At 42.3% G+C, this 17002-nt stretch overlaps 1 protein-coding gene across 2 annotated transcripts in view; it reads right to left on the minus strand.

Moving 5' to 3' along the window:
* ERC2 (ELKS/RAB6-interacting/CAST family member 2) overlaps positions 1 to 17002 on the minus strand; it is an 887395-nt gene that overhangs the window by 201138 nt on the left and 669255 nt on the right. For both annotated transcript variants that reach the window (XR_011233902.1, XM_069473718.1), the window contains exon 15: positions 12620 to 12767. Coding sequence is in view for 1 of the 2 variants with exons in the window: in XM_069473718.1 (XP_069329819.1) it covers positions 12620 to 12767 (148 nt within the window). In the remaining variant the exon portion in view is untranslated. The remainder of the gene's footprint in view (positions 1 to 12619; positions 12768 to 17002) is intronic.

Consider the following 17002-nt stretch of genomic DNA (forward strand, 5'->3'; position numbering starts at 1 on the left):
CAACAAATGTTAACTATGTTAATATTCTGCTGAACAATGTATCTTCCCTACTCAACTTCAGGCTCCATGAAAGCAAATAGCATCATTTGCCTGTACATCTTCAAAGTCCTTGTGCAGATTAAATACTCGGTGTACTGCATGTGTGAATGTGCTGGGATACTCTCAGACTGTCAGAACAACAAGGTGCTACGAGGTGTGTTAGTTCATCCCCTTCTCTTTACAGATGGGGAAACTGAGCCTGTGAGAGAGAAGCAAAACGAGCTGTCCAAGGTGTCCCAGTGCATTGGGGCCAGAGCTGGGCTAGAACTCTAATTCCCCAGGCCCCCTCTCAGATCCAGAACCATCTATTGTCCGCCAGGGCTTCCCTGGTGAGGTAGGCTGCCTTGTTCTGTTTAAACATTTAACATCATACTTTTAAGATGGCTGTTGCATCAGACATCTCAGAGAACACGGAGCCCCAAATCCAAAGAAGACTGTCAACAGAAACTCTGCCTGGCTTTGGGACCCACATACCTCCCTCCTACCCTAGCACCCTAAGTGGCTTTGGCACACTCAAGGTAGCCCAAAGCAGCAGGGTTTCTGGTTGGCTTCTGAGCTGTGTTTGTAATTCTAGGTGTGCTGGGCCATGAGGAAGAGGAAATAAGCCAGCTGCACGATGATCTGTTAATTGGAGGTTTCTGGGGCATAAGAACAGCTCTGGATTTAGACCTTCTGAGTTGCCATTCTTGTGGATTTTCACTCTGTTTTCTGGGATGACCACCTCTCTGTCTGATTTAAACTTGTACCTTTTTGCACAATTCTGTCGCCAGACTATATCAGAGATAGTCTGAATAAAGATTTGTTGGCTGCGCCCAATGGGCATTTCCCAATGGCCAGATCCAGGCAGAGATGAGATAAGTGGGGTTTGGGTTGTTGTGTGCATAGTTAAAAAAAAAATGATCGCTTCTAAACATGGGTGGTATGGGGTTCTGGCTCCCCCACCTTGTCAACTCAGCAACTGCACTTGGGGAGCCGACCTGAGAACAGATTGGGCTCTCCTGGCTGCAGTCTGTCCTCGCTGAGGACCCCCCTCTCTGCCCAGCGCTTCCACACAGCTCACCCTTACCTCCCGGAAGACTTTGCTCTAATTATTTCTCAGGGAGGCATCCGAGGGCCACCCTATTCAAAATCACCCCCCAAATCTCTAGTAGAACAGCATCTTTATTTTTTCCCCCCGTAGCATTTATCGTCATATAACAAGCCACATATTTGATGTCTTTATTTTGCTTCTTGTTTGTTTCTCCACTGGAATATAAGTTCCCTTGGGGCAGGAATTTTTATCTGTTTTGTTCACTGCAGTCTCCCCAGTATCCAAACCAGCATCTCAAACATAGTATATGCTCAATAAATATTTGCTGAATAAACTGCCACTTCTTCCCACGCCTCTTGTTCTAAATTCTAAAATCTCCTTCTTCCTCTTGCTCTCTCTGTTTGCTGATCACTTGCACTACCTATAGCAGTATTCTGCAGCAATGTTCTACCCCAAATGGTTGTTGTAAGGATTAAATGAGATGGTTTTCAACCTGATACACTTAACACAAGAAGTTGATGTTTATTTAGAAATTTACAAATGTCAAGTAGATTGCAGGAGAGAGCTATTTCTTAATTCCCTAAAATCCTTAAAGACACTCATAACTCCAAAAATTCAACTTTTGGGAATTAATCATAAGGAAAATAGAAGAAAAAAATAAGTCTTATGTACTAAGATGTTCATCACAGTGCGATTTTTATAGAAGTGAAAAAAACCTAGAAACAAATTGAAATCCCAACAAAAAGAGAATGATAAAATCAATTATTGCCATGATGGAAATCATAAACAAAGAAATGTTTTTGAAGGTTTTTAAGGACATGGGAAAATGCACACTATATTAAATGTTTAAAAGGCTAAAAAAACTTTATTATGTAGTATGTCATGTCTTTCTTCAAATATGTATGTAGACAAAGGAATGTAGGAAACTATAAATCTTAATGACAGTTATTTCTGAGAGGTAGGATTATGGGTGATGTTTAGTTTTTTATTTACATTTTTGTAAGTTTCTATAACAAGCATATATTATTTTATGATAAAAGATTTATTTATATGCTTTCAACTATTGAAAAGTACGTTTACATAATAAGGATGTTACAAAATTAAATTCTCATTACTTTTTAACATAGTGAATTATTACAGGGTAAAATTGAAAAAAAAAGAACCAAGAAACATGGGAGATTCTGGAACTTTTAACTCTGCCTTTAGTGCGTTGCAGAAAATGAAAAAAAGAAAGTGGCATCTTCCCATAAAGAATATGGAGTAAGAGTAAAGACAAACTACTAGAAATTTCAAAATTCTGCGGCTGATTACTGTCTTTCTGTAATTATGAGAGAGGAGGGGGAAAAATTCTTTTCCTGTGAAATTATTATTTGAAAAAAACAAAAAAAAGAAGACATTCTGAAGCCAGGAAAGGACAAACCTGGTTTGCACAACAATGCTGATCAATGCCAAAATCAGTCTGACTTAACACAGTTATTCAAAGGGGAGCATGCAGGAAAAGGGGGGTGAAAAAAAGGCTTTTCTTTCATTTTGAAATTCAGCATCAGGAGGACACAAGGGCAGGAAGTCGGATCTTTTTTCAATTCATTTGAAATGATAAGGTGAAGACAGCCTGAAAGGACTTTTAATTATACGATGAGAGGAAGGAAGGGAGGGAGAGAGAGAAAGGGACCAGGAGAAACCTGTTTTTATATGTTAAACGATGAAAAAGAAAATGGAAAACTAAAGGGGAAAAAAGACTTTCAAGCAGATACCTTCAGAATGAAACACAAAGGCAAGTGCCAACGTTTCTTGCAGGAAAATAACAATGCAGCACCCGATAAAGTCTGCAGCTCCTTCTCCCCCAGTGGCAGCGGGTGACGCCTGGTGATGCAGGAAGAGATAAGTCGTCCTCCCTGCCTGCACACCGCGGCCTCAGGGCAGGGCAGGAGCCGGCTGGGGCTGGTGCGGGGAGGGGGAGGCCCAAGACAGGCTGGAACTGGGTGCTCAGGGTCACAGAATAAAGCCTTCTTTTTATGCTCTTTCTAGCCCCAGTTTACAGGAGCATCAGCTTGGGGGTGGCTCCCGGGAAGAGCTTCCATGTGAGACACACATGGCTCTGGTTCCAGCCCTCACCAGCTGTTGTTCCTGGCTTTGTTTCCGCATCTCTGAAATAGGATTATTAACACCTGGTTTTCAGGGTTGTTGTGAGGATTAAATGAGATGCTATATTTAAAATGCCTAGCCCAGTGCCAGGTATACAGTAAGAGTTCAAAAACTATTACTTCCTCCCACTCTAAAATGTGAATAGAAAGACTACTATGAAGAGCAAGAACTTGCACACATTGTGTCCACACTTAAGTCTCCTTGAAGCAACGTCAGCCTGAGATCCCCCCAAATCCAGGTGGGGTATAACAGCTGGATTCCTCCTCCCAAAGCACAGTGGCTCCCTGGTGGCCAGGATCTTGAGAACTTCCCCCCAGATACACTCTTCTTTGGTGGTGGATCTGAATGTTCTTGGAGGCGGTAATGAACAGGTTAAAGTTGAAGGGATTTCAAACATGTCTAATCCAATAAGAGGCTTGGTAAAACATGCGTTATCACTTAAAGAATAAATGTTTAAAAATAGAGCACAGATGTGAAATTTGAATAAAAAAAAGCGGGAGACAGCACAGTGAGAGATCTTCTTGGCATTTGCATGCTATTCTCTGTTTTGGTCACCTTCAGCTAAGCCTGTTATTCTGATATGCTCTGCCAACTGCTCAGTGCTGTGGGGGTGCTTCGAATTACTGAAGCAAAGTTGGCAAATCACTCTGAAACTTAAAAGTCAGACCCATCTCCCTCTTTATGCATTTTTAAAAGTTAGAGAACACATTGGTAAAGTCGGTCTTTTCAAGTTTTTCTACATAAAAAAAAATATTTAAAAAGTAAAGAGTGAGTTCTTTTTCTAAAATTAGTAATACTTCTACCATTAATAGGATCCTTGAAAACTTAAGAGAATGCATAATGGTTGGATAGGCATTTGTCACAAAAGACAGGCTATCATTTGCTAATCACAGAATTCATAGGGATTTCTACTTCTGCAGGAAGCATTCCGAGTCCTCTGGCAAGCAAAGATTTTTGAACTTTAGTAACACCTCTGCACCAAAAAATAGCAAATTGTCTTGTTATCTCTCTCATGAGCTATTAATAATATCTATCTTATTGGTAGTAGAGATGATAAAACCCCAAGCCTCAAGGACAAAGTCAACATCTCCTATAGCCAAAGAGTGCCCAACATACTTCCATCAAAGGTGCTCCATGCGTGTTAGGGAAGGAAACTAAAGTGGTGTTTAAAACATGGCTTCCACCAAAGCAGACATTCAAATGAAAGACTCAGAAAGTTGGTCCATCAGGGTCAGCTTGATGCTCTGAGAAGATGCCCTTCCAGTAGGGATTTGAGAAATGCATGAAATCACAGAGAAAATACTTTGCCTCTGCAATCTTTCAGTGTTATTTTGCATCACAACTAGTGAACAGAATGGATTCCCTGAGTATTGGGGTTGAGGCGCCCGCTGCATATCGGGTAAGGAACCTTCTCTTTCTAGGCAGAGAGAGCAGATTAGCATCCTACTCAATTACTTGAACATTAAGAGGAAAATGTTCCCAGTAACACTGAGCAGTTCAGGTTTTACCTCCATGAGAACAGCCTGCCAGATTTGAGTATTTCTTCTTTAAAAGGGGGCCTCTAGAACATACTGCAAAGACCCTTTGCATTGAAGTTAAAGATAGAGATGTGGCTAGATTCTACAGTGGGACATGAACAGCTTAACTCAAAGTGAGTCTGCTGCAAAAACCAATGCATTTACATTTCAGCAATTTGATCTGGAGCAAGTCTGTAATGCATTACAATGCTGGGATCAAATCAAGCTTTTCTGGAACTCGTCCAAACACAACAGGAGGCTATGGGAACCCTACTGTACAGAGTTCCTCCACTGCTGTTTAACTGTATTCACCTCCTGAACCACAAAGTGTAATTAAAAGTCATCTGCATATAATGCAACAGAAATATAAATGGGAAGCACAACCATATCTTCAAGTAGAGAGGGAAAGAAATGTTGGCTAACCACCCCCACTCAGGTGCTTCTTGCTTTCCCCCACAAAGACAGGATGGTTCTACCTCTGCTGAGATCCAATTTTGACCAGGATCCCACCCTTCTATGTGGCCCTCCTGAACATGCTCCAGGGCAGCGTCTGCCTTCTCCCATTCTTGGACACATCTGTTTGACTAATCCTTGAAGACAGTCCTATGACTTTTGGATGACACATGGCAGGGAGGTTCCACTTAAACAGATTACACCATGTGCAACCTGGTATAGCCTCCAGAATGTTTACCTAGACATGACTTTTCTTTTCTGCAAATTCTGCGGGAAAATACAGAGAACTGGTGGATTAGTCTCCTGGTCTTGACGCCTTCCCGCTCCCCACTGACCTGCATGTTTCCTGGTGGCCAAAAGCAATGCCCAGAACTGGTAGGAGAGGGAAAAGAAAGCCAAGTGCAATTCTCAAAAGTATTCTAACTGGTTCTGAGAAATAAGCTGGTTCTAATTTTAACTAAACAATAGTGTCTGGCCCTCATTTTAAAAAGGCATTTTCATCAAGGATGTGCATATTGCTACTTCAGCACACAGGGGAGCATTCGGGAATATGGTTTAGAGGGTAAGACTTAGTTTTAAGCTTTTTTCAAAAACCCTTTATCAGCAGGCAAATCTAGTGATTTCAGAATTAATTATTTTGATGTCTGTCCTTTCTTCAAGAGCAGAAGAAAAGAGTTGGGGGAATTGGCTCCAAGATACCAAAGAAAGAAAGATGGTAATTTTTAATAATATTTTTTAGAACTAGTCTTCTTAGAGAAAGAACAAAATCAAAGTTTAACTGATTCCCAGTTGAGGCCCTCTCCCCAAATTGCACAAATCTGGAAGGCAGATTTTTTTTTTTAAGAGGTAAAGCAAAAGTATCAGAGGTATGTGCTTGGGAAGAAACAGAAATGGGAAGAATACAAAGGTTGCATAGTCTTAGATGTCTACTCTACCAAACTATGATTAATCCCTAATCTTCTTTTTAATACAGCAAATAACAGAAAGCTAATTCGTATTGCTCTTTCACTTTTATACTGTGCTCAGCCTAGAAACAACCCAAATGTCAACACCTGAAGAGCATCACAAAGATTCTTTCGTTGTTAAGCATACTTGGAATTTCTGACTCATTTCATGTCACCTCTAGCTTTCTTGACAGATGTTTAACAGGAGTTAATGTATTTCTAGGCAAATTGATTTATGAGATTCTCAGGCTCATTCAAGGATAGAAGGAATGGAGGTGCTCCCTTTATAACAAAAAATCTCTGTCATATCTGGGAACTCAGTGATGTTTTATTCAAGAAGAACCCAAGACACTGGAGAGGATTTGAACTACAATAAGGCAAAGAGATTTGGAGGAAAGGTTCTAAAATGCCATCATCTCAAATAAGCTCAACCATGGGGAAAGGCTTTTCTGTAAAGTACCTTGCAATGTGGCAAGAAAGGGCCTGGCACCATTTTGTGGTTATCAGTTGGTAAAAAGACTTCATCTCTTCTATCTCTATCAAATCCTACAGATTATTGGGGTGAGAATTAAGAGGCTAAGTCTTGTCTAAAGGGAACAAGGATCACGACTGATTAATGATGTCTTTTTTCTTAGGAAGCTCCCCTGGTGATTCACTCATCCATTCATACATTCAACAAATACTGAATGCCCACTATGTGTTAGTAATTGTGTTAAGCCTGGAGATAAACGGTGAGCAAACAAAGTCATAAGGCCATATTCTCAGCCCTTATGGAGCTCACAAACTAGCGGGGCAGATAGTTATTGTTAAAATCATTACAAAAACAAACACAAAATTGTATCTGTTACAAGTGCTATAAAATAGATAATACATGTGCTACAAAGAGCCAAATTGGAGGAATTTGATCTAATTGAGGAAGGCCCAGAAGGCTTCCCTGAAATGATGTTGGACTGAGACGGAATGGATGAGTAGCCATTAACTATTAATAGGTAAAGGAAAGAGGGAAAAGTGTTCCAGGCAGAGGGAATGGCATATGCAAAGCAGAGAGCACATTGGTTTGAGTTTGCCTTTACCCTCACACCTACGGGCACCTGGGAAGGGTTTTCAGCAGTAAGGGCTAGAGGGCAATAAGTATAATATGAGATTTATCTTTAGAAAAGATGATGTTTTTGCCCACTGAAGTTTGAGAATGGCTGGCCTGGCCTGGAGGCCAGATGTAGTTCTCATAGGCACAGCCAACACCGTGTGCAGGCCAATAGCACAGTAGTGGCCACTCTTGTCTGCCTGCATGCCCCCTGACAGCAAGCAGGGTGTGGGATTTGGACTCTGATGGTGTGAGGCTGAGACTGCCAAAAAGTCAGGGAGGGCATTTTGTCAAAGTGCCCTGCTCCCAACTACTTAAAAATTTCATCAGGTATGACAGGTGTATTCTGGCATGAGTTCTCTCCTTTATGGCTCCAATGGAAGTGGCAATGCTTCTTTTTTAAGTGCAAGCCAAGTGCTTGGGACTCCCTGGAGGCTGGAGCTAGGGGATGTGGAGAATGGGCTCACTAGGGCAGCCATAACCAGGGCAGTCCAGAGTGGCACCAGGGGGAGCCTTCGCTGTTTTGAGACCGCATGGCTAGTGAATTCTGCCTCTAACTGCAGAGAATTTCTGCCTCAGAATATACCACTCTTAGCAGATCCCTCACAAGAGTTCTACACTGTCTCTTCCACTCCATTCTGACTCTGACAGATCACTTGGTTCACCCCACACAGCCTTACTGACCTCCCTGATATTCCCAAATACACCAGCACGTTTCTGACCTAGGGCACTGGCTGTTCCCTCCGCTGGAACATTCTTCCCCCAGACATCACTCCCTAACCTTCTTCAAGTCTTAAATGTCTCCTTTTAAATGAGGCCCATTCTGTCTACCCTATTTTAAATCATCACCAGTCCCTCAATCCTACCCTAGCACTCCTGTTATCCTCTACACTAGTCTGTATTTTCCTTTTCTACCATATAATGTACTTATTTATTATGTCCATTGTTTTATGTCCTTCTCGCCCACCATGAAAAAGTAAGCTCTACGAGGAAGGGGTCTTTATCTATTTTGGTCACTGATGTATTACGAAACTGTCTAGCACTGTAACACAGAGTAGGCACTCAATAAATACTTGTTGAATTGAATTCCAACGTGGCGCTTGGTCTCTCCAAGCTACCCACCACTTTCTCCCCCATGACCCTGGGCAGGTTGGCAGTCACAGGTTGAGGCATTGGAACTGGGTATCTCTGATGACACCTGTGAGGTGTGGGGGCTAATCATGGCACACAGCATTGCTTTAAGGACGTAGTGTTCAGCTCAGCTAGGAACAAAGTTTCTGTATTCCTATAGCACCGGGGCCCAACTCTGCACTGCCAGGTATGAGCGTTTTGATGGTGGTTAAGTCATATGGTTTCTTGAAGCTTTTCTGTGATCAATAAAAAAATGAGAATGATGCTTTTCTGATGGGGGCAGGTAAAATATCTGCTGTGGATGAATTCCCAGCAGTTGGCAGAGAGCCTGGCACATAGTAGGCATGCAATAAGTTGGCTGGGTGATTGTGAGGAATAAGTGAGATAATGTTTGTAAACTTATGTATACATAAAGCACTTAGCATAGAGCCCACCATGTGGTAATCACACATTCATTCACACAACAAATATTTATTGAGGGCCTACTATGTGCCTGTCAAAGTATAACAACTGTGGGGGATGTTGAATGAGCTACTCGTGGCCAGTCACCCAGGGAGGCATGGGCAGTGGAGGCACTTTCTGCACAAGGTAAGTTGAGCTCAAAAGGCAGCCTGAAGAGGACAGCATCTCTCATGAGCCAGTCTGTCCCACCACCTGCAGAGAAAGCTGAGCAGGCCAGACTTGTGAACTTCCTCTCCCATTGGCCTGGCCCCTGAAAGAGCTCTGTTCTTCCAAGTAACCATGCAGGTCAACATAATTGCGGTTTAGGACTCACCCTCCCGGGGGTGCCCCCCTGACATCTGTGTGGGCTGTACACACAAACCAAGCAAATTTAGTCAGCACTATGGGCCTCTTCAGTGCAGGCTGGGAGCTGGAGTCCAGGGTCCTGACACGTCTGCTCACTGCTCCCAAAGTGCTTGGCTTTGGGGGAGGAGAACCAGGTAGGCTTAAGTGCCAAAACCTGTCTGCTCTTTCTGCCACAGTTCAATGGTATGTTCTTAATGAGCTATAAGTCCCACCTCTATGCAAAACAGCAACAATGAAGTAAAAATTAAACGACCTCCAAGGGTTGGCAGAAATAATATCAATTATTATTAGTAGTAATAGCAGCTCACACATACATAGCACCTATTATGTACCAGGTATGTGCAAAGCACTTTGTATACATTATACCTCACAATGTCTTTGAATTAGGTTGTTGGTCCAATTTACAGATGAGGAAACAGGTCCAGGGAGGTTTAGCATCTTTCTTGTGATCGTCCAGCTAACAAATAAGTGCTAGAAACAAGATTCAACCTAAGCAGTTCAACTTTGGATGCCATCTTTGAAATCCATTTATGACTGTTTGGCAAAGGGTCTCCTGGAGCATCATGGTGTGTCCCACCCTCAGGCCTGAGCAGGGTACCCAACCTCTCTGGACCTCTTGCTCCTTCTCTGTAAGAGCATCACACCCTTAGTCGTGCGAGAAGGTGATGAGTTAAAGTCCCTAAAGCCCTTAAACTCATGCCTAGAACAGGGCGAGAGCTCGAAAGTATTAGTAATTGTTTATGTGATCAGATAGCCTAAGCCTAAGAACTCCAGGCAGAACCCACTCTTTGTGAATGGCTGGACAACATTCTTAAATGGCTTTTCTGGCATCTACTTCAGGTTTGTGAAGATGAGGGGGCCTCACAACTTCCAGGAACACCCTTCTGCTTGTCACTCTGAATCCCTACCTGAACGTGGCGGGGTATGTGCGGAGTCGGGCAGACTATGTAGAGCCTGAGCCCTGTCACTCAAAAGCTGTGTGTCTTTGGGCTGGTTATTGTGCACTCTGAGCCTCAGTTATGCTCCCGACAAAAGGGAGATAATTCTGCACCCACTCCCAGGGCTGCTGTGAGGACTGTGGGATGATGCTCCTGAGGAGCGCGGCGGGATACACAACTGAGCACATTCAATAAAGCGGGGTTACTTTTACAAGCCAATTAACCATTATTTTTAGAATTGTTATCATTTTCAATGAGAATATTTAAATTCATGTGATTTTTCTTGCTCTTTAGTGGGCAGGGTGTAAGGAAGGATTTCAGACCTAAATCACCAAGGAGCCCATCCTCCTCCTTCGCTGCCTGTTTCTCCACAACAGCCCTTCAGATCCTGCCTTAGCCCAGGCTGGAGCCTAACTCTGCATGGCTGGGGTTTCCCAAATGTGCCTCAGGATACCCAAAACCAAGCCTTTTGCAAAGAATGAAGGCTTTGTACAGTTTCCCAGGAGCAAATTGAAGGGCTACACTCAATCCTTACTGGAATCTAGGAGGGTATTTTCATGACGCTGAGAAAGAAAAAAAACAGTCTTAAAAAATTTCTGACTGGGAAAAGTAGAGGGAGATGTGGGGAGCAAAGCATCTAAGAGACAGAAAGGAAATATAATCCACCGTGCCTGGTAGGAAGGCCTCTGGCAGCCTTGGCTCTGTAGCTCCACCAGGCCCTTTCAGAAGAGCTGACTCTGTAAGGTGGCCACCAAGTCTGGAACCATTGGCAAATCTGTAATAAATGAAATTACATTGCTAGATGATATAATGCTATCATCTATGGTCTCAGACTTTATGACCCCAGAGTATTGGAAATCATCAAAAGAGGTGGAGGTCAAGAGAGGATGTATTGCTTACATACCCCCACCCACCATGGTGTGGGGGGTGTCTCCTTAGCAGCTGACTGACCTGAGACCTTTGGATCATGTATGCATCGTAGCTGGACCCGTGGTACGTGGCCGTAATATCTGGGCTGTAGCCAGCATCACAAGTGCATGGTATATTCGAGCTCAGGGGCTGTTTCTTAGGTCTATAAACCTGCGGGAGAAAGCTACAATGGTTAGATGCAGGAGGGGAGGGCGCAGGCAAAGAATTGAGAAAAAGTAAAGAAGGAGGCTCATCTTGACTTTCTGTGGCCAAGTGGGTGGAAAACCCAGTGCAGAAGATGTACAGCCCCAAAGAGGTCAAATGTAAGTGGTTCCAGACTCCCCGGGTCTAGCACTAGCGAGGCATGCCACTCTGCGGAGTGACCCCGATGTCTGGCAGTGACTTGGACCCTCCCTCTGCAAGAAGAGGGTGCCCAGGTGTGGTGGTGGTCTCTCTCTCTCTCTGAGCAAGGTGGCCCCATGAGACATGGACTCTGGTTCAAGGCCAAAGGATGCCTTTTCCTCCCGAGGAGGAAAATGGTTGGCCCCACGGTAAGGGGAGGACAGTATTACTTCAAGCTTCCTTCCACTAGCCCTGCACACTCTGCTTAGCACAGATCACCCCTAGGAGGCAGAGAGCCAGTCCCAGGGGCTGAATCAGTGTGGACACACTCTGCATGGTAACCATGTGGCAGTGAGAGAGCTTCAGATCCCCATGTGGCCCTAGCTAAGATGCGGCTGCCACCTTGGAAGGCCATAGACGTTTGAGCTGAGTGGGTTTCTAATGACTGAGAATCCCAGTGAACATCGTTAACCTTTGCTTACAAAAGCCCCCAAGTTATACACAGGGAGAAATAACATCAGAAGACTTCAGGGATGATTTTCCAGTATGCTTCAGGTGCTATTATTCCCATTTAAGCCACTTCCAGAAAACCCTCCAGAAAGCAAAGAACTTTCTGCACAAGTTAGAACTATGCCCCTCCTTCTATTTTCCTTAGAAAAAAATGCAGTGGCTGAGAGAGAAGGAAACACAGGATACTGGGGCAAATAGGTGACTAAAAAAATTAGACTGAATAATGGCTGGGATGTCTCCAAGTATAGCCAGGCAGAGCTAGGGCCTGAGCGATGCTCCTTGTCTGAAAGATCCTGGAGGAACCAGTTGAAGAACCAAAGTTGGAAGTATGCAGAGAAAGAAAAAAAACTAAATAGCTGGATGGGGGAGTGATTTACGGGGGCCAGAAAGTGAGCAAGACAGAAAGTAACAGGTCCAACAGAAAAGAAGATGCCCAGAATTTGATCAGGAGTTTCTAGAAGTCAATCAGAAGTCAAACAAAGTCAACTGAAAGGGAGAGAGCTGAGAGCTACTTCTGGGGAGATGATGCTAATACAAAAGAAAGGAAAACATTGCTGGTTGCAAACCACACAAGCCCAGCCACATGCACATTAGCACAGAAAAGCAGCAAAATGCCGTTCCAACAACAACTCAGACCATTTTACTCCTACCTGGTTGCAGCTGCTTGAGCCTGCAGGATGGATATGGGAAAATGAAGACTGGCTAAAACCCAGAGAGAGCACCCAAGGCCCCAAACCCAGCAAAACACACCTTTCTTGCAAGAGGCCCACCTGCTGCTTTAACTGATGTACTAGTCGGTCTTTTTCCCGCTTGAGGGCCATAACTTCTTCCTGCGTCTTTTTCTTTTTGGAGGCAGACAATTCCAGCAAGGCAATGTTTGCATCTTTTTCACTGATGGCCGCAAGTAGCGCTTCCTGTCTGGTAAAATAAAGATTATTGTGATCATTTTTATAAAGTGAAAAAAAAAAAAGCAATTGGCATTTATAGTTAAAATGAGCCATAGAATATTGTTTCAATGGGAAGGAATCATGGATAATGCTTAAGACAAACTACCTCGTTGGCTCTCAGAATGGACAAAGTAGTTTGGGTCCGAATCTCTGAGACCCGCGTGTCTGTTCTCTGAAAGAGGCATCTTTCAATGGCTTCACAGGTACAGTTGCATATTAGCAATGGGAGGGAATCAATCTGAGTATTCATTGCTAAGACACCTTCATCCATCCATCCACTCATCCATTTTCCAAGTGTCTTAGTCTGTTTTCTGTTGCTATAACAGAATACCTGAGCCTGAGTAATTTATAAAGACAAGTAGTTTACTTGGCTTTCAGTAATTTATAAAGAAAAGTAGTTTACTTGGCTTGCAGTAATTTATAAAGAAAAGTAGTTTACTTGGTTTGCAGTTCTGGACACTGGGAAGCCTAAGGACATGGTGACAACTTCTGGTGAGGCCTTTGTATTGAGTCATAAGAGTGTGGAAAAGTGGAAGGGCAAGGGAATGAGTATGAAGGAGACAGCAAGAGTGAGAAGAGCTTGCTTTTATAATAACCCACTTTCTCAAGAACTAACTGACTTTTGAGAAAAGGGCATTAATCCATCCATGGAGGCTCCACTCTCATGCCCGAATCAGCTCTTAAAGTCCCCACCTTTTAATACTGTCACACTGGCAGTTAAGTTTCGAACACATGAGCTTTCGGAGGACGCGTTCAAACCATAGCATCAAGTAAGGTTCCAGGTACTCCAAGACAACCTAACCAAACTGGGCAGCAATTTCAATATCAAGTATTTTTTTTTTACATGCAAGCTTTTCTTTTGAAGGCAGACAGAGATATTTATTTTTCCATGTTCATTTCATTTAGAGATGTTCCCTTGCCATTCCACCAAAACCATTCCTTCCTCAGCCTTCCTTATCTCAGTAATTACAGCACCTCCACTAAGTAGCCCAGACCCCAAACCTAGAAGTGATCCTTGGGTCCTGTCCTTCCTTCTCCACCCAGAGCCAACCCACTGACAATCTCAGTAGATTTTCCTGGAAAGTACACCCTTACCTAAACTCATGCTATCAAAACTTAACTATCTGCATCACTCATGGAGATCACTGCAAAAGCTTACTCATTTGTCTCCCTGGTAAAAAGAGCAAAGTCATCTTTAAAAACCTTATAAACCCAGATTCCACCATTCTGCTGTGTGAAAAATCCATATCCATTGCATCATCCATCAGACTTGAAATCTAGACCTTTTATTGGTACCTGTGACACATTACACCAACTGGCCCTGACCACCTCTCTGTAGTCGTCTGTTCCCCTTCTCCTTCCTCAATCATTAGGCTACAGCACGTTTCATTCCAGGGTCTCTTTTCTAGTCCTTGAAAATGTTACCCTTGTTCTCACCACACAGGCTTTGCCATCCCATGGCTTTGCCTCACACAGCTCCTTGCCCTCCATGTCCCAGCCCAAAGACACCCTCTGTCCGCAGAGAACTCCTCTCCAGCTGCTCCTTTTGGCAGCGCCTCCGTGCCTTCTGCCTGTGTACAAGTCAGTGGTCCATCACATTACATGGTTCCACTTGGCTCACAGCCCTTTTTCACCATTTGAAATAATCTTAGCTATTTATTATTTGTTTGTTTTCTAGACTTGACTCTTCGTGAAATTGGGACCTCATCTATCCTGTGCACCACCAATTTTCAAGCTTCTAGAAGATCTCTGAGCATATAGTGGGTGCTCAAAACTGTTTAATTCAAGGAATACACAGGTTTACTTTATACCAGCTTTTGAAACTTCTTCCTTTCATTTCCTAAAAAATCAGAATGATTTAATCTATGATGATCGCTTACTCAGAAAAGTTTTAAAGTTGCCTCCTCCTATCTTTGCAGTCTAACATTGTGGCCACCTCTGTCACAAATTTTAACCTGGAATTTTCTGGGATGATTCTTGACTAGGAAATGGCTCTTCCGGGTGTGATTCATTGAGTCCTCCTTTTCACAAAGAAAATCTTGTCCTCGCCATTTGTGTTACTTCTGAAACATTCTATTAAATAGATACTTTGGAAGATTCCACAGCTCCAGAGAAGCCTCCACATTGGGTACTTCCCTTACGTACAAGTCCCAGGACTAAAACCGAGTCATGATCATGGTTTGCCTTTCTTTAATTCCCAGGCCCCCTTGAGACATTTGGACAAGGTGCCATTGTTTGGATCTCAGGTTATTCCCCTTTTCACCGCAGGGATTTATAGGGGCCCGCCTAATGTCAGGCAGTAGGAGCTTCTGTCTGAGGCTCGCACAGATGTGTGAGCTGCCGAACATGTCAGGAAATATCTCCACTTTCCAGAAGAAAACCAGTACAGGCTAGACTACCAGCAGCAGCATTAATATCCAGCTTCGCAGAGCCTGTCTCCTTCTGGATAACATCTTGAGACAATAGACATGCTTGCTGCTCATAGCCAGCGCATATTTATACAGAAGGCCAAGCTGAACAGGCTGTATGAGCTTTAAATTAGGCAGAGCCCCTTTGCTATCTGCTCCACACTCCACTGCAACACACAAGGTGACTGCATTATTTTACCCCCCTACCCCAAACTGAAATGTCTAAGTGAAGCTTTTTTAATTGAAACAACCTAGAAGACCAATATTAGGAAAATCAGGGATTGAAGATAAATTGCGCTACATCACTAGGATTGACCCTTTATAGCTATATCCATTTAAAATGCTGATTACAAAAATCTTAATAGAATGTGAAAACATTTACGTCTGTTGAAAAACAATTCTCTATGACTCTCTCATGTATCCCTATATCTTACAAGCAAAGGCACTGTCTCTGTCTTCTTTTTTGACAATCTTTCACGGATGTTTGTATAATGAATAGCCTTGAAAGATAGAGATAGTGTCTCCCTTTGGATCAAAGGGTACACATGCTCACTTCCCCATATAATAGTGTCTCCTTCCACAGCAAAGGGCAAGTACATTACTGTTACTGCCCATTATAAAATATTCAGGTTCCCTAAACTCAGGGTTGTTCTCCTGTAATGCAAGCAAACAACTGCATGTTCATGTTCATTCGGTCCATCTGCCTGGCCTCCGTGGGCTTGGAGCAAGGGGAATTGACACAAATATACTAATGATGCTTTCTGTACTATGAGTGATAAAGTCCTTTGTCTCTGTCCCAGAAGTCTCTTGGCATCTGTCTGCATCCATGAAACTGAAGCCCACTAACCTGTTCCATGCCTGTGTCTACTTTAACACATTTTCCTCAAACTTTGGTATTATATAGCTTTATTTTTAAAAAATTTTTTATTGAGGTAAAATATACATATGTAATTTACTATCTTTACCATTTTTAAGTGTACAGATCAGTGCTAATACATTTATATTCTTTTTTTAGCTATTAAAAGTCATTATTGACCCCAAAATTGATCGTTCTACATTCTTGTTTCCCTATGATTCTATAATTTAGGCTTTGAAGCTTTAACACTTATTTGTCCTCTTAGAATATCTAAATTAATTTCTAATTCTCACTTTATTGTCAGAGAAAAACATATATCAATTTCTAATTGTCTATAGATGTTATTACCAAATACAGTTCCAAATAAAATTATCCTTAATTATTAAACTTCAAAATACATTTAAAATCATTTTTATGAAAGCCATTTACCAACCTTAATGTTCATGTGAAATAATCTGTCTTATTCTTCATAATCTTTTCCTTATTGTATTTTTTGTTTTGCTTTGCTTGTGGCTAACAAATCTGTTCTATAGATACTAGCATTATACAATCATAGAACTCTAAATGAGATTAGTGTAAATAAGATTAGTATAAATAAGATTATACATATTTTGAAACCCTCATGTAAATATTGGCTATAAACTAATGATGATTTCTCCTAAAACACCTTGATTGAGATCTATGTTCCATAATTCTAGCCTATTTAAAACAAAGAGTAATCAGTAAAAGATAAAAACGGTAGATAAAACTAGAAAAATATGAACATTTCATACTTCAGGATATTTAGAAGGGTGTTCTGAATATGCTAAGGCTGTATTTGGCCATTACCTATTTGTACACAGATGTCCAGCAAAGTAAACCCTTCATTCGAGGCTGACAGAGCCACTGAATTTGCTTTTTTAAGCAAGAAGCTTTACAAAATGAGTTAAAATAACTATTAAG

The sequence above is a fragment of the Eulemur rufifrons genome, chromosome 7 (genome assembly GCF_041146395.1).
Source record: "Eulemur rufifrons isolate Redbay chromosome 7, OSU_ERuf_1, whole genome shotgun sequence".
In the NCBI taxonomy this organism is placed as follows: domain Eukaryota; kingdom Metazoa; phylum Chordata; class Mammalia; order Primates; family Lemuridae; genus Eulemur; species Eulemur rufifrons.